This window comes from Carcharodon carcharias (genome assembly GCF_017639515.1).
Source record: "Carcharodon carcharias isolate sCarCar2 chromosome 29 unlocalized genomic scaffold, sCarCar2.pri SUPER_29_unloc_2, whole genome shotgun sequence".
NCBI lineage: Eukaryota > Metazoa > Chordata > Chondrichthyes > Lamniformes > Lamnidae > Carcharodon > Carcharodon carcharias.
Genome location: NW_024470665.1, coordinates 1,387,517 through 1,411,773, shown reverse-complemented (window position 1 = coordinate 1,411,773; position 24,257 = coordinate 1,387,517). Strand labels below are relative to the sequence as shown.

The window sequence follows — 24,257 nt, the reverse complement described above, 5'->3', positions numbered from 1 at the left end:
CCTCCCTATCTCTGTTAGCTCCCCCAACCCCTACAACCCTTCCTATCTCTGTAACCTCCTCCACACCCTACAACCATCCCTATCTCTGTAACCTCCTCCTGCCCCTACAACCCTCCCTATCTCTGTAACCTCCTCCAGCCCCTACAACCCTCCCTATCTCTGTAACCTCCTCCAGCCCCTACAACCCTCCCTATCTCTGTAACCTCCTCCAGTCCCTACAACCCTCCCTATCTCTGTTAGCTCCCCCAACCCCTACAACCCTTCCTATCTCTGTAACCTCCTCCACACCCTACAACCATCCCTATCTCTGTAACCTCCTCCTGCCCCTACAACCCTCCCTATCTCTGTAACCTCCTCCAGCCCCTACAACCCTCCCTATCTCTGTAACCTCCTCCAGCCCCTACAACCCTCCCTATCTCTGTAACCTCCACTATCCCCTACACCCCTCCCTATCTCTGTAACCTCCTCCAGCCCCTACAACCCTCCCTATCTCTGTAACCTCCTCCAGCCCCTACAACCCTCCCTATCTTTGTAACCTCCACCATCCCCTACACCCCTCCCTATCTCTGTAACCTCCTCCATCCCCTACAACCCTCCATATCTCTGTAACCTCCTCCAGCCCCTACAACTCTCCGAGATCTCTGCGCTCCTCCAATCCCGGCCTCTTGACCATCCCCCGATTCCCATCGCTCCACCATTGGCGGCCGTGCCTTCAGCTGCCTTTGGGGGGTCCTGAGCCACACAATCGTTACTAAGAAAACCCTCCCTCTTTGAGTGGAATGGCTCCTGTTACCTGCTCGTGTTGACGTGTTCCATGTGTCAGTGAAAACTGCTGTGGGGGACTGGGAACTCGCTTCATCTGTTAAAAGTTAAAAATATAGTTTAAACCACTCATAATCTCCTCAGAAATGTGTTCGTTCCTTTCTCCTGATCCCCCACATCACCCTGTGGGGGAATCACAGATACAGACCCGTCACCGTGTGGGGGAATCACAGACCCGCGTCCCGTCACTGTGTGGGGGAATCACAGACACAGACCCACGTCTCGTCACCGTGTGGGGGAATCACAGACACAGACCCGCGTCCCGTCATCGTGTGGGGGAATCACAGACACAGACCCGTCACCGTGTGGGGGAATCGCAGACACAGACCCGCGTCCCGTCACCGTGTGGGGGAATTACAGACACAGAACCGCATCTAGTCAAACAGAGGTGTAGCTGTACTCAAAGTGAGACTGAACCTGTCCAGGGTGTTGCCTGCTCTGTTGAATCGTTGAGCTTCTTGACTGAGGGTGACACTGAGTGGAAGAAAGGGCAGTATTCCCATCGGGAAAATCGCAGTTGGATTGGAAAGGGGTGAGCAGCTTCTCCGAAATGAATGTGCCCGCTGGTGGGGGTTACTTACCTGAGTAATTGACGTGCAATGTATCGGTGGTGATGATTGTTGGAGCAATGTTGGTAACAGGAATTTCATCCGAAGTATTTGTCCCTTGAGTGCTGGCTCCAGAATCTAAAATCGACACAATTTACTGGCTAGAATCCAGGTGAAATCAATGCCGAATGCAAAATACACATTGAGAGAGTAGAGATACTTACCTACACCCGGGGAGAGGCGTCCCAACACCACGATGGTGAGACCCAGCCACACGACATGTCTTCTCGCCATCTGCAGGGAACAAGTTCAGAACAAGAGAATCACCACCTCTGATTGGCTGTGTCCATGCTCATTCTGGCCAAAGGGCACACGCGCATACATTGCTCAAATCGCCATTGGTTGCCTGATGCGTCCACCCCCCACAAAGGTCCGCCTTCAGCACAACAACTACGTAACCTGATTGGATGATATCACACTGGGGTACGGTCCCAAAAACACTGACTCTCACTGGGGTACGGGTCCCACACACACTGACTCTCACTGGGGTACGGGTCCCACACACACACTGACTCTCACTGGGGTACGGGTCCCACACACACTGACTCTCACTGGGGTACGGGTCCCACACACACTGACTCTCACTAGGGTACAGGTCCCACACAAACAATGACTCTCACTGGGGTACGGGTCCCACACACACTGACTCTCACTGGGGTACGGGTCCCACACACACACTGACTCTCACTGGGGTACGGGTCCCACACACACTGACTCTCACTGGAGTACGGGTCCCATAAACACTGACAATCACTGGGGTACGGGTCCCACGCACACTGACTCTCACTGGGGTACGGATCCCACACACACTGACTCTCACTGGGGTACGGGTCCCTAACACACTGACTCTCACTGGGGTACGGGTCTCACACACACTGACTCTCACTGGGGTACGGGTCCCACACACACTGACACTCACTGGGGTACGGGTCCCACACACAGTGACTCTCACTGGGGTACGGGTCCCACACACAGTGACTTTCACTGGGGTACGGGTCCCACACACACTGAATCTCACTGGGGTACGGGTCTCACACCCAATGACTCTCAATTGGGATCGTGTACCACACATGGTGACTCTCACTGGGGTACGGGTCCCACACACACTGACTCACACTGGGGTACGGGTCCCACACACACTGACTCTCACTGGAGTACGGGTCCCACACACACCTGACTCTCACTGGGGTACGGGTCCCAAACACACTGAATCTCACTGCGGTACGGATCCCACACACAATGACTCTCATTGGTGTATGGGTCCAACACACACTGACTCTCAATAGGGTATGTGTACCACACATGCTGAATCTCACTGAGTTAAGGGTCCCACACACACTGACTCGCAATGGGGTACGGGTCTCACACACACTGACTCTTACTGGGGTACGGGTCCCACACACACTGACTCTCACTGGGGTACGGGTCCCACACAAAAACTGACTCTCTCTGGGGTACGGGTCCCACACACACTAACTCTCACTGTGGTACGGGTCCCACACACAAAGACTCTCACTGGGGTACAGGTCCCACAAAAAAACTGACTCTCACTGGGGTACGGGTCCCACACAAAAACTGACTTTCACTGGGGTACGGGTCCCACACACACTGACTCTCACTGGGGTATGGGTCCAACACACACTGAATCTTACTGGGGTATGGGTCCCACACACACTGACTCTCACTGGGGCATGGGTCCCACGCAAACTGACTCTCACTGAGGTATGGGTCCCACACACACTGACCTTCACTGGGGTAAAGGTCCCACAAACACTGATTCTCACTGGGGTACGGGTCCCACACGCACTGACTCTCACTGGGGTACGGGTCCCACACGCACTGACTCTCACTGGGGTACGAGTCCCATACACACTGACTCTCACTGGGGTACGGGTCCCTCATACACTGAATCTCACTGGGGTACGGGTCCCACACACAGTGACTTTCACTGGGCTAAGGTTCGAACAAGCACTGACTCTCACAGGGATACTGGTTCAAAACACACTGACTCTCATTGGAGTACGGGTCCCACACACACTGATTCTCACTGGGGTATGGGTCCCAAACACACTGACTCTCACTGGGGTACGGGTCCCACAAACACTGACTCTCACTGGGGTACGGGTCCCACACACACTGACTCTCACTGGGGTACGCGTCCCACACACACTGCCTCTCACTGGGGTACGGGTCCCACACACACTGACTCTCACTGGGGTACGGATCCCACACACACCGAATCTCACTGGGGTACGGGTCAAACAAACAGACTGACTCTCAATGCGGTATGGGTACCACACACACTGACTCTCACTGAGGTAAGGGTCCCACACACACTGAAACTCACTGGGGTACGGGTACCAAACACACTGACTCTCACTGGGGTATGGGTCCCACACACATTGACTCTCACTGAGGTACGGGTACCACAAACAGTGACTTTCCCTGGGGTACGGGTCCCACACACACTGACTCTGACTGGGGTAAGGGACCAACAAACAGACTGACTCTCACTGGGGTACTGGTCCCACACACACACTAACTCTCACTTGGTTACGGGTCCCACAAACACTGACTCTCACTGGGGTACTGGTCCCACACACACACTAACTCTCACTTGGTTACGGGTCCCACAAACACTGACTCTCACTGGGGTACGGGTCCCACACACAGTGAATCTCACTGAGGTACGGGTCCCACACACACTGACTCTCACTGCGGTATGGGTCCCACACACACTGACTCTCACTGGAGTACAGCTCCCACACACACTGACTCTCACTGGGGTACGGGTCCAACAAACAGACTGACTCTCACTGGGATACGGGTGCCACACAAAAACTGACTCTCACTGGGGTATGGCACCCACATTCACGGACTCTCACTGGGGTACGGGTCCCACATACAGTGAGTCTCACTGGGGAGCGGGTCCCACACACACTGACTCTTACTGGCGTACGGCACCCACACACAATGACTCTCACTGAGGTACGAATCCCAAACACACTGATTCTCACTGTTGTACGGGTACCACACTCCCTGACTCTCACTGGGGTACGGATCCCACACACAATGAGTCTCACTGGGGAATGGGTCCCGTGCTCATGAATCCCACTGTGTTCCGGGTCCCACATTCACGGACTCCCACTGGGGTACGGGTCCCACACACACTGACTCTCACTGGGGTACGGGTCCCAAACACACTGATTCTCACTGGGTAACGGGTCCCACAAATCATGACTCTCAGTGGGGTACGGGCACCACACGCACTGACTCTCACTGAGGTAAGGGTCCCACACACACTGACTCTCACTGAGGTACGTGTACAACACACACTGACCCTTACTGGGGTATGGGTCCCACACACACTCTGACTCTCACCGGGGTCCTGGTCCAACACACACTGACTCTCACTGGGGTATGGGTCCCAAAGAAAGACTGCCTCTCACTGATGTACAGGTCCTACACACACACTGACCCTTACTGGGATACCAGACCCACAAACACTGACTCTCACTGGGGTAGTGGTCCCACAGACACTGACTCTCACTGGGAATGGGTCCCACACACACTGACTCTCACTGTTGTACGGGTCCCAAACAAACTGACTCTCACTGGGGTACAGGGTTCACACACACTGAATCTCACTGCGGTACAGGTCCCACACACACAGAATCTCACTGGGGTACGGGTCCCACACACGCACAGACTCTCACTGGGGTACGGGTCCCACACACACTGAATCTCACTGGGGTACGGGTCCCACACACACTGACTCTCACTGGGGTATGGGTCCAACACACACTGAATCTTACTGGGGTATGGGTCCCACACACACTGACTCTCACTGGGGCATGGGTCCCACGCAAACTGACTCTCACTGAGGTATGGGTCCCACACACACTGACCTTCACTGGGGTAAAGGTCCCACAAACACTGATTCTCACTGGGGTACGGGTCCCACACGCACTGACTCTCACTGGGGTACGGGTCCCACACGCACTGACTCTCACTGGGGTACGAGTCCCATACACACTGACTCTCACTGGGGTACGGGTCCCTCATACACTGAAACTCACTGGGGTACGGGTCCCACACACAGTGACTTTCACTGGGCTAAGGTTCGAACAAGCACTGACTCTCACAGGGATACTGGTTCAAAACACACTGACTCTCATTGGAGTACGGGTCCCACACACACTGATTCTCACTGGGGTATGGGTCCCAAACACACTGACTCTCACTGGGGTACGGGTCCCACAAACACTGACTCTCACTGGGGTACGGGTCCCACACACACTGACTCTCACTGGGGTACGCGTCCCACACACACTGCCTCTCACTGGGGTACGGGTCCCACACACACTGACTCTCACTGGGGTACGGATCCCACACACACCGAATCTCACTGGGGTACGGGTCAAACAAACAGACTGACTCTCAATGCGGTATGGGTACCACACACACTGACTCTCACTGAGGTAAGGGTCCCACACACACTGAAACTCACTGGGGTACGGGTACCAAACACACTGACTCTCACTGGGGTATGGGTCCCACACACATTGACTCTCACTGAGGTACGGGTACCACAAACAGTGACTTTCCCTGGGGTACGGGTCCCACACACACTGACTCTGACTGGGGTAAGGGACCAACAAACAGACTGACTCTCACTGGGGTACTGGTCCCACACACACACTAACTCTCACTTGGTTACGGGTCCCACAAACACTGACTCTCACTGGGGTACTGGTCCCACACACACACTAACTCTCACTTGGTTACGGGTCCCACAAACACTGACTCTCACTGGGGTACGGGTCCCACACACAGTGAATCTCACTGAGGTACGGGTCCCACACACACTGACTCTCACTGCGGTATGGGTCCCACACACACTGACTCTCACTGGAGTACAGCTCCCACACACACTGACTCTCACTGGGGTACGGGTCCAACAAACAGACTGACTCTCACTGGGATACGGGTGCCACACAAAAACTGACTCTCACTGGGGTATGGCACCCACATTCACGGACTCTCACTGGGGTACGGGTCCCACATACAGTGAGTCTCACTGGGGAGCGGGTCCCACACACACTGACTCTTACTGGCGTACGGCACCACACACACAATGACTCTCACTGAGGTACGAATCCCAAACACACTGATTCTCACTGTTGTACGGGTACCACACTCCCTGACTCTCACTGGGGTACGGATCCCACACACAATGAGTCTCACTGGGGAATGGGTCCCGTGCTCATGACTCCCACTGTGTTCCGGGTCCCACATTCACGGACTCCCACTGGGGTACGGGTCCCACACACACTGACTCTCACTGGGGTACGGGTCCCAAACACACTGATTCTCACTGGGTAACGGGTCCCACAAATCATGACTCTCAGTGGGGTACGGGCACCACACGCACTGACTCTCACTGAGGTAAGGGTCCCACACACACTGACTCTCACTGAGGTACGTGTACAACACACACTGACCCTTACTGGGGTATGGGTCCCACACACACTCTGACTCTCACCGGGGTCCTGGTCCAACACACACTGACTCTCACTGGGGTATGGGTCCCAAAGAAAGACTGCCTCTCACTGATGTACAGGTCCTACACACACACTGACCCTTACTGGGATACCAGACCCACAAACACTGACTCTCACTGGGGTAGTGGTCCCACAGACACTGACTCTCACTGGGAATGGGTCCCACACACACTGACTCTCACTGTTGTACGGGTCCCAAACAAACTGACTCTCACTGGGGTACAGGGTTCACACACACTGAATCTCACTGCGGTACAGGTCCCACACACACAGAATCTCACTGGGGTACGGGTCCCACACCCTCTGACTTTACTGGGGTACAGGTCCCACACACGCACAGACTCTCACTGGGGTACGGGTCCCACACACACTGAATCTCACTGGGGTACGGGTCCCACACACACTGACTCTCACCGGGGTACGGGTCCCACACACACTGACTCTCACTGGGGTACGGGTCCCACACACACTGAATCTCACTGGGGTACGGGTCCCACACACACTGACTCTCACCGGGGTACGGGTCCCACACACACTGACTCTCACTGGGGTACAGGTCCCACACACACTGACTCTCACTGGGGTACGGGTACCACACACACTGACTCTCATTGGCATACGGGCCCACGCACACCGACTCTCGCTGGGGTACACGTTCCACACACACACTGACACTTACTGGGATATCGCTCCCACAAAAACTGACTTTCACTGGTTTACGGGTCCCAAACACACTGAGTTTCGCAGGGATACGGGGTTCACACACACTGAATCTCACTGGGGTACGGGTCCCACATACACAGACTCTCACTGAGGTAACGGTCCCACACACACTGTCTCTCACTGGGGTACGGGTCCCACACACACACTGACTCTCATTGGGGTACGGGACCCACACACCCTGTCTCCAACTGCGGTACGGGTCCCAAACACACTAACTCTCTCCAGGGTACGGGTCCCACAAACACTGACTCTCACTGGGGTCCGGGTCCAACACACACTGACTCTCACTGGGTTACGGGTCCCACACACACTGCTTCTCACTGGGGTACGGGTCCCACACACACTGACTCTAACTGGGGTCCGGGTCCAACACACACTGACTCTCACTGGGTTAAGGGTCCCACACACACTGCTTCTCACTGGGGTAAGGGTACCACACACACTGACTCTCACTGGGGTACGGGTCCCACACACACTGACTCTCACTGGGTTAAGGGTCCCACACACACTGCTTCTCACTGGGGTAAGGGTACCACACACACTGACTCTCACTGGGGTACTGGTCCCACACACACACTGACCCTCACTGGGAAACCGGTCCCACAAACACTGAATCTCACTGGGGTACGGGTCCCACAAACACTGAATCTCACTGGGGTACGGGTCCCACACACACACTGACTCTCACTGGGGTACGGATCCCACACACACTGACTCTCACTGGGGTACGGGTCCCACACACACTGACTCTCACTGGGGAATGGGTCCCACACATAGTGAGTCTCACTGGAGAGCGGGTCCCACACACACACTGACTCTTACTGGGGTACGGGTCCCAAACAAACTGACTCTCACTGGGGTACAGGGTTCACTCACACTGAATTTCACTGCGGTACGGGTCCCACACACACTGACTCTCACTGGGGTACGGTTCCCACACACACTGACTCTCACTGGGGTACGGGTCCCAAACAAACTGACTCTCACTGGGGTACAGGGTTCACTCACACTGACTCTCACTGCGGTACGGGTCCCACACACACAGAATCTCACTGGGGTACGGGTCCCACACACACTGACTCTAACTGGGGTACGGGTCCCACACACACCTGACTCTCACTGGGGTACGGGTCCCACACACACTGAATCTCACTGGGGTACGGGTAACACACACACTGACTCTCACTGGGGTACGGATCCCACACACAATGACTCTCACTGGGGTACGGGTCCTACACACGCTGACTCTCACTGGGGTACGGGTCCCACACACACTGACTCTCACTGGGGAACAGGGTTCACACACACTGACTCTCACTGCATTACGGGTCCCACACCCTCTGACTTTACTTGGGTACAGGTCCCACACACGCACAGGCTCTCACTGGGGTACAGGTCACACACACACTGACTCTCACTGGGGTACGGGTTCCACACACACTGACTCTCACTGGGGTACGTGTCCCACACACACTGACTTTCACTGGGGTACGGGTCCCACACACACTGACTCTCACTGGGGTACGGGTCTCACAAACACTGAATCTCACTGGGGTACGGGTCCCACACACACTGACTCTCACTGGGGTACGGGTCTCACAAACACTGACTCTCACTGGGGTACGGGTACCACACACACTGACTCTCACATGGGTACGAGTTCCAAACAAAACGACTCTCACTGGAGTACCGGTCCCACACACACCTGACTCTCACTGTGATACGGGTCCCACACACTGAATCTCACTGCGGTACGGGTCCCACATACTCTGACTCTAACTGGGGCACGGGTCCCACACACACACAGACTCTCACTGGGGTACGTGTCCCACACACACTGACTCTCACTGGGGTACGGGTCCCACACACACTGACTCTCACTTGGGTACGGGTCCCACACACACTGACTCTCACTGGGGTACGGGTCCCACACACTCTGACTCTCACTGGGGCACGGGTCCCACACACACACTGACTCTCACTGGGGTACGGGTACCACACACACTGACTCTCATTGGCATACGGGCCCACGCACACCGACTCTCGCTGGGGTACACGTTCCACACACACACTGACACTTACTGGGATATCGCTCCCACAAAAACTGACTTTCACTGGTTTACGGGTCCAAACACACTGAGTTTCGCAGGGATACGGGGTTCACACACACTGAATCTCACTGGGGTACGGGTCCCACATACACAGACTCTCACTGAGGTAACGGTCCCACACACTGTCTCTCACTGGGGTACGGGTCCCACACACACACTGACTCTCATTGGGGTACGGGTCCCACACACACTGTCTCCAACTGCGGTACGGGTCCCAAACACACTAACTCTCTCCAGGGTACGGGTCCCACAAACACTGACTCTAACTGGGGTCCGGGTCCAACACACACTGACTCTCACTGGGTTAAGGGTCCCACACACACTGCTTCTCACTGGGGTAAGGGTACCACACACACTGACTCTCACTGGGGTACGGGTCCCACACACACTGACTCTCACTGGGGTACGGGTCCCACACACACTGACTCTCACTGGGGAATGGGTCCCACACATAGTGAGTCTCACTGGAGAGCGGGTCCCACACACACACTGACTCTTACTGGTGTAGGGCTCCCACACACAATGACTCTCACTGAGGTACGGGTCCCAAACACATTGATTCTCACTGGGAAACGGGTCCCACACACCCTGATTCTCACTGGGGTACGGGCCCCACACAAACTTACTCTCACTGGGGTACGGTTCCCACACACACTGACTCTCACTGGGGTACGGGTCCCAAACAAACTGACTCTCACTGGGGTACAGTATTCACTCACACTGAATCTCACTGGGGTACGGGCCCCACACAAACTTACTCTCACTGGGGTACGGGTCCCACACACACTGACTCTCACTGGGGTACGGTTCCCACACACACTGACTCTCACTGGGGTACGGGTCCCAAACAAACTGACTCTCACTGGGGTACAGGGTTCACTCACACTGACTCTCACTGCGGTACGGGTCCCACACACACAGAATCTCACTGGGGTACGGGTCCCACACACACTGACTCTAACTGGGGTACGGGTCCCACACACACCTGACTCTCACTGGGGTACGGGTCCCACACACACTGAATCTCACTGGGGTACGGGTAACACACACACTGACTCTCACTGGGGTACGGATCCCACACACAATGACTCTCACTGGGGAACAGGGTTCACACACACTGACTCTCACTGCATTACGGGTCCCACACCCTCTGACTTTACTTGGGTACAGGTCCCACACACGCACAGGCTCTCACTGGGGTACAGGTCACACACACACTGACTCTCACTGGGGTACGGGTCCCACACACACTGACTCTCACTGGGGTACGTGTCCCACACACACTGACTCTCACTGGGGTACGGGTCTCACAAACACTGACTCTCACTGGGGTACGGGTACCACAAACACTGACTCTCACTGGGGTACGAGTTCCAAACAAAACGACTCTCACTGGAGTACCGGTCCCACACACACCTGACTCTCACTGTGATACGGGTCCCACACACTGAATCTCACTGCGGTACGGGTCCCACATACTCTGACTCTAACTGGGGCACGGGTCCCACACACACACTGACTCTCACTGGGGTACGTGTCCCACACACACTGACTTTCACTGGGGTACGGGTCCTACTCACACTGACTCTCACTGGGGTACGTGTCCCACACACACTGACTCTCACTGGGGTACGGGTCCCACACACGCTGACTCTCACTGGGGTACGTGACCCACACACACTGACTTTCACTGGGGTAAGGGTCCCACACACACTGACTCTCCCTGAGGTACGGGTCCCACACACACTGACTCTCACTGGGGAACAGGGTTCACACATACTGACTCTCACTGCATTACGGGTCCCACACCCTCTGACTTTACTTGGGTACAGGTCCCACACACGCACAGACTCTCACTGGGGTACGGGTCACACACACACTGACTCTCACTGGGGTACGGGTCACACACACACTGACTCTCACTGGGGTACGTGTCCCACACACACTGACTTTCACTGGGGTACGGGTCCCACACACACTGACTCTCACTGGGGTACGGGTTCCAAACAAAACGACTCTCACTGGAGTACCGGTCCCACACACACCTGACTCTCACTGTGATACGGGTCCCACACACTGAATCTCACTGCGGTACGGGTCCCACATACTCTGACTCTAACTGGGGCATGGGTCCCACACACACACTGACTCTCACTGGGGTACGCGTCCCACACACACTGACTCTCACTGGGGTACAGGACCCACACACACTGACTCACACTGGGGTAAGGGTCCCACACACACTGACTCTCACTGGGGTACGCGTCCCACATTCACGGACTCTCACTGGGGTACGGGTCCCACACACACTGACTCTCACTGGGGTACGGGTCCCACCAACACTGACTCTCACTGGGATATCGCTCCCACAAACACTGACTTTCAATGGGGTATGGGTCCAACACACACTGACTCTCACTGGGGTACGGGTCCCACACACACACTGACTCTCACTGGGGTACGGGTCCCAAACACACTGCCTCTAACTGTGGTACGGGTCCCAAACACACTAACTCTCTCCATGGTACGGGACCCACAAACAGTGACTCTAACTGGGGTCCAGGTCCAACACACACTGACTCTCACTGGGTTACGGGTCCCACACACACTGACTCTAACTGGCGTCCGGGTCCCACAAACACTGACTCTAACTGGGGTCCGGGTCCAACACACACTGACTCTCACTGGGGTACGGGTTCCACACACACTGACTCTCACTGGGGTACGTGTCCCACACACACTGACTTTCACTGGGGTACAGGTCCTACTCACACTGACTCTCACTGGGGTACGGGTCCCAAACACACTGATTCTCACTGTTGTACGGGTACCACCCTCCCTGACTCTCACTGGGGTACGGATCCCACACACAATGACTCTCACTGGGGAATGGGTCCCGTGCTCATGACTCCCACTGTGTTCCGGGTCCCACATTCACGGACTCCCACTGGGGTACGGGTCCCACACACACTGACTCTCACTGGGGTACGGGTCCCAAACACACTGATTCTCACTGGGTAACGGGTCCCACAAATCATGACTCTCAATGGGGTACGGGTCCCACACACACTGACTGTCACTGGTGTACGGGTCCCACACACACTTACTCTCAATGGGGTACGGGCACCACACGCACTGACTCTCACTGAGGTAAGGGTCCCACACACACTGACTCTCACTGAGGTACGGGTACAACACACACTGTCCCTTACTGGGGTATGGGTCCCACACACACTCTGACTCTCACTGGGGACCTGGTCCAACACACACTGACTCTCACTGGGGTATGGGTCCCAAAGAAAGACTGCCTCTCACTGATGTACAGGTCCTACACACACACTGACCCTTACTGGGATACCAGACCCACAAACACTGACTCTCACTGGGGTAGTGGTCCCACAGACACTGACTCTCACTGGGAATGGGTCCCACAAACACTGACTCTCACTGTTGTACGGGTCCCAAACAAACTGACTCTCACTGGGGTACAGGGTTCACACACACTGAATCTCACTGCGGTACAGGTCCCACACACACAGAATCTCACTGGGGTACGGGTCCCACACCCTCTGACTTTACTGGGGTACAGGTCCCACACACGCACAGACTCTCACTGGGGTACGGGTCCCACACACACTGAATCTCACTGGGGTAATGGTCCCACACACACTGACTCTCACTGGGGTACGGGTCCCACACACACTGACTCGCAATCGGCTACGGGTACCACACACACTGACTCTCATTGGCATATGGGCCCACGCACACCGACTCTCGCTGGGGTACGCGTTCCACACACACACTGACTTTTACTGGGATATCGCTCCCACAAACACTGACTTTCACTGGGGTACGGGTCCCAAACACACTGAGTGTCGCAGGGATACTGGGTTCACACACACTGAATCTCACTGGGGTACGGGTCCCACATACACAGACTCTCACTGAGGTAACGGTCCCACACACTGTCTCTCACTGGGGTACGGGTCCCACACACATACTGACTCTCATTGGGGTACGGGTCCCACACACACTGTCTCCAACTGCGGTACGGGTCCCAAACACACTAACTCTCTCCAGGGTACTGGTCCCACAAACACTGACTCTCACTGGGGTCCGGATCCAACACACACTGACTCTCACTGGGGTACGGGTCCCACACACACACTGACTCTTACTGGTGTAGGGCTCCCACACACAATGACTCTCACTGAGGTACGGGTCCCAAACACATTGATTCTCACTGGGAAACGGGTCGCACACACCCTGATTCTCACTGGGGTACGGGCCCCACACAAACTTACTCTCACTGGGGTACGGTTCCCACACACACTGACTCTCACTGGGGTACGGGCCCCACACACTCTGACTCTCACTGAGGTACGGGTCCCACACACACTGACTCTCATTGAGGTATGGGTCCCACACACACTGACTCTCACTGGGGTACGGGTCCCACACACACTGACTCTCACTGGGGTATGGGTCCCACAAACACTGACTCTCACTGGGGTACGCTTCCCACACACACTGACTCTCACTGGAGTACGGGTCCCACACACACTGACTCTCACTGGGGTACGAGTCCCATACTGACTCTCACTTGGGTCCTGGTCCAACACACACTGACTCTCACTGGGGTATGGGTCCCAAAGACAGACTGCCTCTCACTGATGTACAGGTCCTACACACACACTAACCCTCACTGGGAATGGGTCCCAAACAAACTGACTCTCACTGGGGTACAGGGTTCACACACACAGACTCTCACTGCATTACGGGTCCCACACACACTGACTCTCACTGGGGTACGAGTCCCACACAGACTCTCACTGGGGTCCTGGTCCAACACACACTGACTCTCACTGGGGTATGGGTCCCAAAGACAGACTGCCTCTCACTGATGTACAGGTCCTACACACACACTAACCCTCACTGGGAATGGGTCCCAAACAAACTGACTCTCACTGGGGTACAGGGTTCACACACACAGACTCTCACTGCATTATGGGTCCCACACCCTCTGACTTTTCTTGTGTACAGGTCCCACACACGCACAGACTCTCACTGGGGTACGGGTCCCACACACACTGACTTTCACTGGGGTACGGGTCCCACACACACTGACTCTCACTGGGGTACGGGTCTCACAAACACTGACTCTCACTGGGGTACGGGTCCCACATTCACGGACTCTCACTGGGGTACGGGTCCCACACACACTGACTCTCACTGGGGTACGGGTCCCACCAACACTGACTCTCACTGGGATATCGCTCCCACAAACACTGACTTTCAATGGGGTATGGGTCCAACACACACTGACTCTCACTGGGGTACGGGTCCCACACACACACTGACTCTCACTGGGGTACGGGTCCCAAACACACTGCCTCTAACTGTGGTACGGGTCCCAAACACACTAACTCTCTCCAGGGTACGGGACCCACAAACAGTGACTCTAACTGGGGTCCAGGTCCAACACACACTGACTCTCACTGGGTTACGGGTCCCACACACACTGACTCTAACTGGCGTCCGGGTCCCACAAACACTGACTCTAACTGGGGTCCGGGTCCAACACACACTGACTCTCACTGGGGTCCGGGTTCCACACACACTGACTCTCACTGGGGTACGTGTCCCACACACACTGACTTTCACTGGGGTACAGGTCCTACTCACACTGACTCTCACTGGGGTACGGGTCCCAAACACACTGATTCTCACTGTTGTACGGGTACCACCCTCCCTGACTCTCACTGGGGTACGGATCCCACACACAATGACTCTCACTGGGGAATGGGTCCCGTGCTCATGACTCCCACTGTGATCCGGGTCCCACATTCACGGACTCCCACTGGGGTACGGGTCCCACACACACTGACTCTCACTGGGGTACGGGTCCCAAACACACTGATTCTCACTGGGTAACGGGTCCCACAAATCATGACTCTCAATGGGGTACGGGTCCCACACACACTGACTGTCACTGGTGTACGGGTCCCACACACACTTACTCTCAATGGGGTACGGGCACCACACGCACTGACTCTCACTGAGGTAAGGGTCCCACACACACTGACTCTCACTGAGGTACGGGTACAACACACACTGACCCTTACTGGGGTATGGGTCCCACACACACTCTGACTCTCACTGGGGTCCTGGTCCAACACACACTGACTCTCACTGGGGTATGGGTCCCAAAGAAAGACTGCCTCTCACTGATGTACAGGTCCTACACACACACTGACCCTTACTGGGATACCAGACCCACAAACACTGACTCTCACTGGGGTAGTGGTCCCACACACACTGACTCTCTCTGGGAATGGGTCCCACACACACTGACTCTCACTGTTGTACGGGTCCCAAACAAACTGACTCTCACTGGGGTACAGGGTTCACACACACTGAATCTCACTGCGGTACAGGTCCCACACACACAGAATCTCACTGGGGTACGGGTCCCACACCCTCTGACTTTACTGGGGTACAGGTCCCACACACGCACAGACTCTCACTGGGGTACGGGTCCCACACACACTGAATCTCACTGGGGTAATGGTCCCACACACACTGACTCTCACTGGGGTACGGGTCCCACACACACTGACTCGCAATCGGCTACGGGTACCACACACACTGACTCTCATTGGCATACGGGCCCACGCACACCGACTCTCGCTGGGGTACGCGTTCCACACACACACTGACTTTTACTGGGATATCGCTCCCACAAACACTGACTTTCACTGGTTTACGGGTCCCAAACACACTGAGTGTCGCAGGGATACTGGGTTCACACACACTGAATCTCACTGGGGTACGGGTCCCACATACACAGACTCTCACTGAGGTAACGGTCCCACACACTGTCTCTCACTGGGGTACGGGTCCCACACACATACTGACTCTCATTGGGGTACGGGTCCCACACACACTGTCTCCAACTGCGGTACGGGTCCCAAACACACTAACTCTCTCCAGGGTACGGGTCCCACAAACACTGACTCTCACTGGGGTCCGGATCCAACACACACTGACTCTCACTGGGTTACGGGTCCCACACACACTGCTTCTCACTGGGGTACGGGTCCCACACACACTGCTTCTCACTGGGGTACGGGTCCCACACACACTGCTTCTCACTGGGGTAAGGGTTCCACATACACTGACTCTCACTGGGGTACAGGTCCCACACACACACTGACCCTCACTGGGATTCCGGTCCCACAAACACTGAATCTCACAAGGATACGGGTCCCACACACACTGACTCTCACTGGGGTACGGGTCCCACACACACTGAATCTCACTGGGGTACGGATCCCACACACACTGACTCTCACTGGGGTACGGGTCCCACACACACTGAATCTCACTGGGGTACGGATCCCACACACACTGACTCTCACTGGGGTACGTGTCCCACACACACTGACTCTCACTGGGGTACGGGTCCCACACACATTGATTCTCACTGGGAAACGGGTCCCAAACACACTGACTCTCACTGGGGTACAGGGTTCACTCACACTGAATCTCACTGCGGTACGGGTCCCACACACACAGAATCTCACTGGGGTACGGGTCCCACACACACTGACTCTCACTGGGGTACGGGTCCCACACACACTGACTCTCACTGGGGAATGTGTCCCATGCTCATGAGTCCCACTGTGTTACGGGTCCCACATTCACGGACTCCCACTGGGGTACGGGTCCCACACACACTGACTCTCACTGGGGTACGGGTCCCAAACACACTGATTCTCACTGGGTAACGGGTCCCACAAATCATGACTCTCAATGGGGTACGGGTCCCACACACACTGACTGTCACTGGTGTACGGGTCCCACACACACTTACTCTCAATGGGGTACGGGCACCACACGCACTAACTCTCACTGAGGTAAGGGTCCCACACACACTGACTCTCACTGAGGTACGGGTACAACACACACTGACCCTTACTGGGGTATGGGTCCCACACACACTCTGACTCTCACTGGGGTCCTGGTCCAACACACACTGACTCTCACTGGGGTATGGGTCCCAAAGAAAGACTGCCTCTCACTGATGTACAGGTCCTACACACACACTGACCCTTACTGGGATACCAGACCCACAAACACTGACTCTCACTGGGGTAGTGGTCCCACAGACACTGACTCTCACTGGGAATGGGTCCCACACACACTGACTCTCACTGTTGTACGGGTTCCAAACAAACTGACTCTCACTGGGGTACAGGGTTCACACACACAGAATCTCACTGGGGTACGGGTCCCACACCCTCTGACTTTACTGGGGTACAGGTCCCACACACGCACAGACTCTCACTGGGGTACGGGTCCCACACACACTGACTCGCAATCGGCTACGGGTACCACACACACTGACTCTCATTGGCATACGGGCCCACGCACACCGACTCTTGCTGGGGTACGCGTTCCACACACACACTGACTTTTACTGGGATATCGCTCCCACAAACACTGACTTTCACTGGTTTACGGGTCCCAAACACACTGAGTGTCGCAGGGATACTGGGTTCACACACACTGAATCTCACTGGGGTACGGGTCCCACATACACAGACTCTCACTGAGGTAACGGTCCCACACACTGTCTCTCACTGGGGTACGGGTCCCACACACATACTGACTCTCATTGGGGTACGGGTCCCACACACACTGTCTCCAACTGCGGTACGGGTCCCAAACACACTAACTCTCTCCAGGGTACGGGTCCCACAAACACTGACTCTAACTGGGGTCCGGGTCCAACACACACTGACTCTCACTGGGTTACGGGTCCCACACACACTGCTTCTCACTGGGGTAAGGGTTCCACATACACTGACTCTCACTGGCATACCGGTCCCACAAACACTGAATCTCACAGGGGTACGGATCCCACACACACTGACTCTCACTGGGGTACGGCTCCCACACACATTGATTCTCACTGGGAAACGGGTCCCACACACACTGATTGTCACTGGGGTACGGGCCCCACACACACTGACTCTCACTGGGGTACGGGTCCCAAACAAACTGACTCTCACTGGGGTACGGGTCCCACACACTGAATCTCACTGCGGTACGGGTCCCACACAAACAGAATCTCACTGGGGTACGGGTCCCACACACACTGACTCTCACTGGTGTACGGGTCCCACACACACTGACTCTCACTGGGGTACGGGTCCCACACACACTGACTCTCACTGGGGAATGGGACCCATGCTCATGAGTCCCACTGTGTTACGGGTCCCACATTCACGGACTCACACTGGGGTACGGGTCCCACACATAGTGAGTCTCACGGGAGAGCGGGTCCCACACACACACTGACTCTTACTGGTGTAGGGCTCCCACACACAATGACTCTCACTGTGGTACGGGTCCCAAACACACTGCCTCTCACTGAGGTACGGGTCCCAAACACATTGATTCTCACTGGGAAACGGGTCCCACACACCCTGATTCTCACTGGGGTACGGGCCCCACACAAACGTACTCTCACTGGGGTACGGTTCCCACACACACTGACTCTCACTGGGGTACGGGCCCCACACACTCTGACTCTCACTGAGGTACGGGTCCCACACACACTGACTCTCATTGAGGTATGGGTCCCACACACACTGACTCTCACTGGGGTACGGGTCCCACACACACTGACTCTCACTGGGGTACGGGTCCCACACACACTGACTCTCACTGGGGTATGGGTCCCAAACACAATGACTCTCACTGGGGTCCTGGTCCCACACACACTGACTCTCACTGGGGTACGGGTCCCACACACACTGACTCTCACTGGGGTACGGGTCCCACAAACACTGACTCTCACTGGGGTACGCTTCCCACACACACTGACTCTCACTGGGGTACGGGTCCCACACACACTGACTCTCACTGGGGTACGCTTCCCACACACTTTGACTCTCACTGGGGTACGAGTCCCACACTGACTCTCACTTGGGTCCTGGTCCAACACACACTGACTCTCACTGGGGTATGGGTACCAAAGACAGACTGCCTCTCACTGATGTACAGGTCCTACACACACACTAACCCTCACTGGGAATGGGTCCCAAACAAACTGACTCTCACTGGGGTACAGGGTTCACACACACTGACTCTGACTGCATTACGGGTCCCACAGCCTCTGACTTTACTTGGTACAGGTCCCACACACGCACAGACTCTCACTGGGGTACGGGTCCCACACACACTGACTCTCACTGGGGTACGGGTCCCACACACACTGACTCTCACTGGGGTACGGGTCCCACACACGCACAGACTCTCACTGGGGTACGGGTCACACACACACTGACTCTCACTGGGGTACGGGAACACACACACTGACTCTCACTGGGGTACGGGTCCCACACACGCACAGACTCTCACTGGGGTACGGGTCACACACACACTGACTCTCACTGGGGTACGGGAACACACACACTGACTCTCACTGGGGTACGGGTCCCAAATTCACGGACTCTCACTGGGGAGCGGGTCCCACACACACTGACTCTTACTGGGGTACGGCTCCCACACTCAATGACACTCACTGGGGTACGGGTCCCAAACACACTGATTCTCACTGGGGTACGGGTCCCACACACACTGACTCTCACTGGGGTACGGGTCCCAAACACACTTACTCTCAATGGGGTACGGGTACCACACACACTGACTCTCACTGGGGTACGGGTCCCACACACGCTGACTCTCACTGGGTACGCGTCCCACACACATTGATTCTCACTGTGGTAAGGGTCCCACACACACTGACTCTCACTGGGGTACGGGTCCCACACACACACTGACTCTCACTGGGTAACGCTTCCCACAGACACTGACTCTGTCTGGGGTACGGGTCCCACACAAACTCACTCTCACTGGGGCACGGGTCCCACAGACACTGACTCCCACTGGGGTACGGGTCCCACAAACACTGACTCTCACTGGAGTAGTGGTCCCACACACACTGACTCTCACTGGGAATGGGTCCCACACACACTGACTCTCACTGTGGTACGGGTCCCAAACAAACTGACTCTCACAGGGGTACAGGGTTCACTCACACTGAATCTCACTTCGGTACGGGTCCCACACACACAGAGTATCACTGGGGTACGGGTCCCACACACACTGACTCTCACTGGGGTACGGGTCCCACACACACTGACTCTCACTGGGGTACGGGTCCCACACACACTGACTCCCACTGGGGTACGGGTCCCAAACACACTGACTCTCACTGGGGTACGGGTCCCACACACACTGACTCTCACTGGGGAATGGGTCCCATGCTCATGAGTCCCACTGTGTTACGGGTCCCACATTCACGGACTCCTACTGGGGTACGGGTCCCACACATAGTGAGTCTCACTGGAGAGCGGGTCCCACACACACACTGACTCTTACTGGTGTAGGGCTCCCACACACAATGACTCTCACTGAGGTACGGGTCCCAAACACATTGATTCTCACTGGGAAACGGGTCCCACACACCCTGATTCTCACTGGGGTACGGGCCCCACACAAACTTACTCTCACTGGGGTACGGTTCCCACACACACTGACTCTCACTGGGGTACGGGTCCCACACACACTGACTCTCACTGGGGTACGGGTCCCACACACTCTGACTCTCACTGGGGTACGAGTCCCACACACACTGACTCTCACTGAGGTATGTGTCCCACACACACTGACTCTCACTGAGGTATGGGTCCCACACACACTGATTCTCACTGGGGTACGGGTCCCACACACACTGATTCTAACTGTGGTATGGGTCCATCACACACTGACTCTCACTAGGGTATGGGTCCCAAACACAATGACTCTCACTGGGGTCCTGGTCCCACACACACTGACTCTCACTGGGGTACGGGTCCCACACACACTGACTCTCACTGGGGTACGGGTCCCACAAACACTGACTCTCACTGGGGTACGCTTTCCACACACACTGACACTTACTGGGATATCGCTCCCACAAACACTGACTTTCACTGGGGTACGGATCCCACACACACTGATTCTCACTGGGTTACGGGTCCCAAAAACACTGAGTGTCGCTGGGATACGGGGTTCACACACACTGAATCTCACTGGGGTACGGGTCCAACATACACAGACTCTCACTGAGGTAAGGGTCCCACACACACTGTCTCTCACTGGGGTACGGGTCCCACACACACTGTCTCTCACTGGGGTACGGGTCACACACACAAAGACTCTCACTGGGGTACGGGTCCCACACACACACTGTCTCTAACTGCGGTACGGGTCCCAAACACACTGACTCTAACTGGGGTCCTGGTCCAACACACACTGACTCTCACTGGGTTACGCGTCCCACACACACTGCTTCTCACTGGGGTACGGGTCCCACACACACACTGACCCTCACTGGGATACCGGTCCCACAAACACTGAATCTCACTGGGATACAGGTCCCACACACACTGACTCTCACTGGGGTACGGATCCCACACACACTGACTCTCACTGGGGTACGGGTCCCACACACACCGACTCTGACTGGGGTACGGGTCAAACAAACAGACTGACTCTCACTGTGGTACGGGTGCCACACAAAAACTGACTCTCTCTGTGGTACATGTCCCATACACACTGACTCGCAATGGGGTAAGGGTACCACACACACTGACTCTCACATGGGTACGATTTCCAAACACACTGACTGTCACTGGGGTACGGATCCCACATTCTCTGACTCGACTGGGGCACGGGAACACACGCATTGACTCTCATTGGGTTACGGGTCCCACACACACAGACTCTCACTGGGGTACGGGTCCAACACACACTGACTCTCACTGGGGTAAGGGTCCCACACACACTGACTCTCACTGGGGTACGGGTCCCACAAACACTGACTCTAACTGGGGTCCGGGTCCAACACACACTGACTCTCACTGGGGTACGGTTCCCACACACACTGACTCTCACTGGGATACGGGTCACACACACACTGACTCTCATGGTTTACGGGTCCCACACGCACTGACTCTCACTGGGGTACGGGTCCCACACACACTGACTCTCACTGGGATACGGGTCCCACACACACTGCTTCTCACTGGGGTAAGGGTACCACACACAATGACTCCCACTGGGGTACAGGTCCCACACAAACACTGACCCTCACTGGGATACGGGTCCCACACACACTGACTCTCACTGGGGTACGGGTAACACACACACTGACTCTCACTGGGGTACGGGTCCCACACACACTGACTCTCACTGGGGTACGGGTCCCACACACACTGACTCTCACTGGGATACGGGTCCCACACACACTGCTTCTCACTGGGGTATGGGTACCACACACACTGACTCTCACTGGGGTACAGGTCCCACACAAACACTGACCCTCACTGGGATACCGGTCCCACAAACACTGACTCTCACTGGGATACGGGTCCCACACACACTGACTCTCACTGGGGTACGAGTCCCACACTGACTCTCACTGGGGTCCTGGTCCAACACACACTGACTCTCACTGGGGTATGGGTCCCAAAGACAGACTGCCTCTCACGGATGTACAGGTCCTACACACACACTAACCCTCACTGGGAATGGGTCCCAAACAAATTGACTCTCACTGGGGTACAGGGTTCACACACACAGACTCTCACTGCATTACGGGTACCACACCCTCTGACTTTACTTGGGTACAGGTCCCACACACGCACAGACTCTCACTGGGGTACGGGTCACACACACACTGACTCTCACTGGGGTACGGGTCCCACACACACTGACTTTCACTGGGGTACGGGTCTCACAAACACTGACTCTCACTGGGGTACGGGTACCACACACACTGAGTCTCACATGGGTACGAGTTCCAAACAAAACGACTCTCACTGGAGTACCGGTCCCACACACACCTGACTCTCACTGTGATACGGGTCCCACACACTGAATCTCACTGCGTTACGGGTACCACATACTCTGACTCTAACTGGGGCACGGGTCCCACACACACACTGACTCTCACTGGGGTACGCGTCCCACACACACTGACTCTCACTGGGGTACAGGACCCACACAAACTGACTCTCACTGGGGTACGGGTCCCACACACACTGACTCTCACTGGGGTACGGGTCCCACACACTCTGACTCTCACTGGGGTACGGGTCCCACATTCACGGACTCTCACTGGGGTACGGGTCCCACATTCACGGACTCTCACTGGGGTACGGGTCCCACACACAGTGAGTCTCACTGGGGAGCGGGTCCCACACACACTGACTCTTACTGGGGTACGGCTCCCACACTCAACGACACTCACTGGGGTACGGGTCCCAAACACACTGATTCTCACTGGGGTACGGGTCCCACACACACTGACT

General features: G+C 55.9%; 1 protein-coding gene across 2 annotated transcripts in view; it reads right to left on the bottom strand.

The window, feature by feature from the left end:
- The window catches only part of fxyd5 (FXYD domain containing ion transport regulator 5), a 119,852-nt gene that overhangs the window by 11,956 nt on the left and 83,639 nt on the right, over positions 1-24,257 (bottom strand). For both annotated transcript variants that reach the window (XM_041181188.1, XM_041181187.1), the window contains exons 2-4: positions 1,595-1,664; positions 1,404-1,508; positions 794-859 (exon numbers count right to left, since the gene is read on the bottom strand). In XM_041181188.1, coding sequence (XP_041037122.1) covers positions 794-859; positions 1,404-1,508; positions 1,595-1,664 — 241 coding nt within the window. The remainder of the gene's footprint in view (positions 1-793; positions 860-1,403; positions 1,509-1,594; positions 1,665-24,257) is intronic.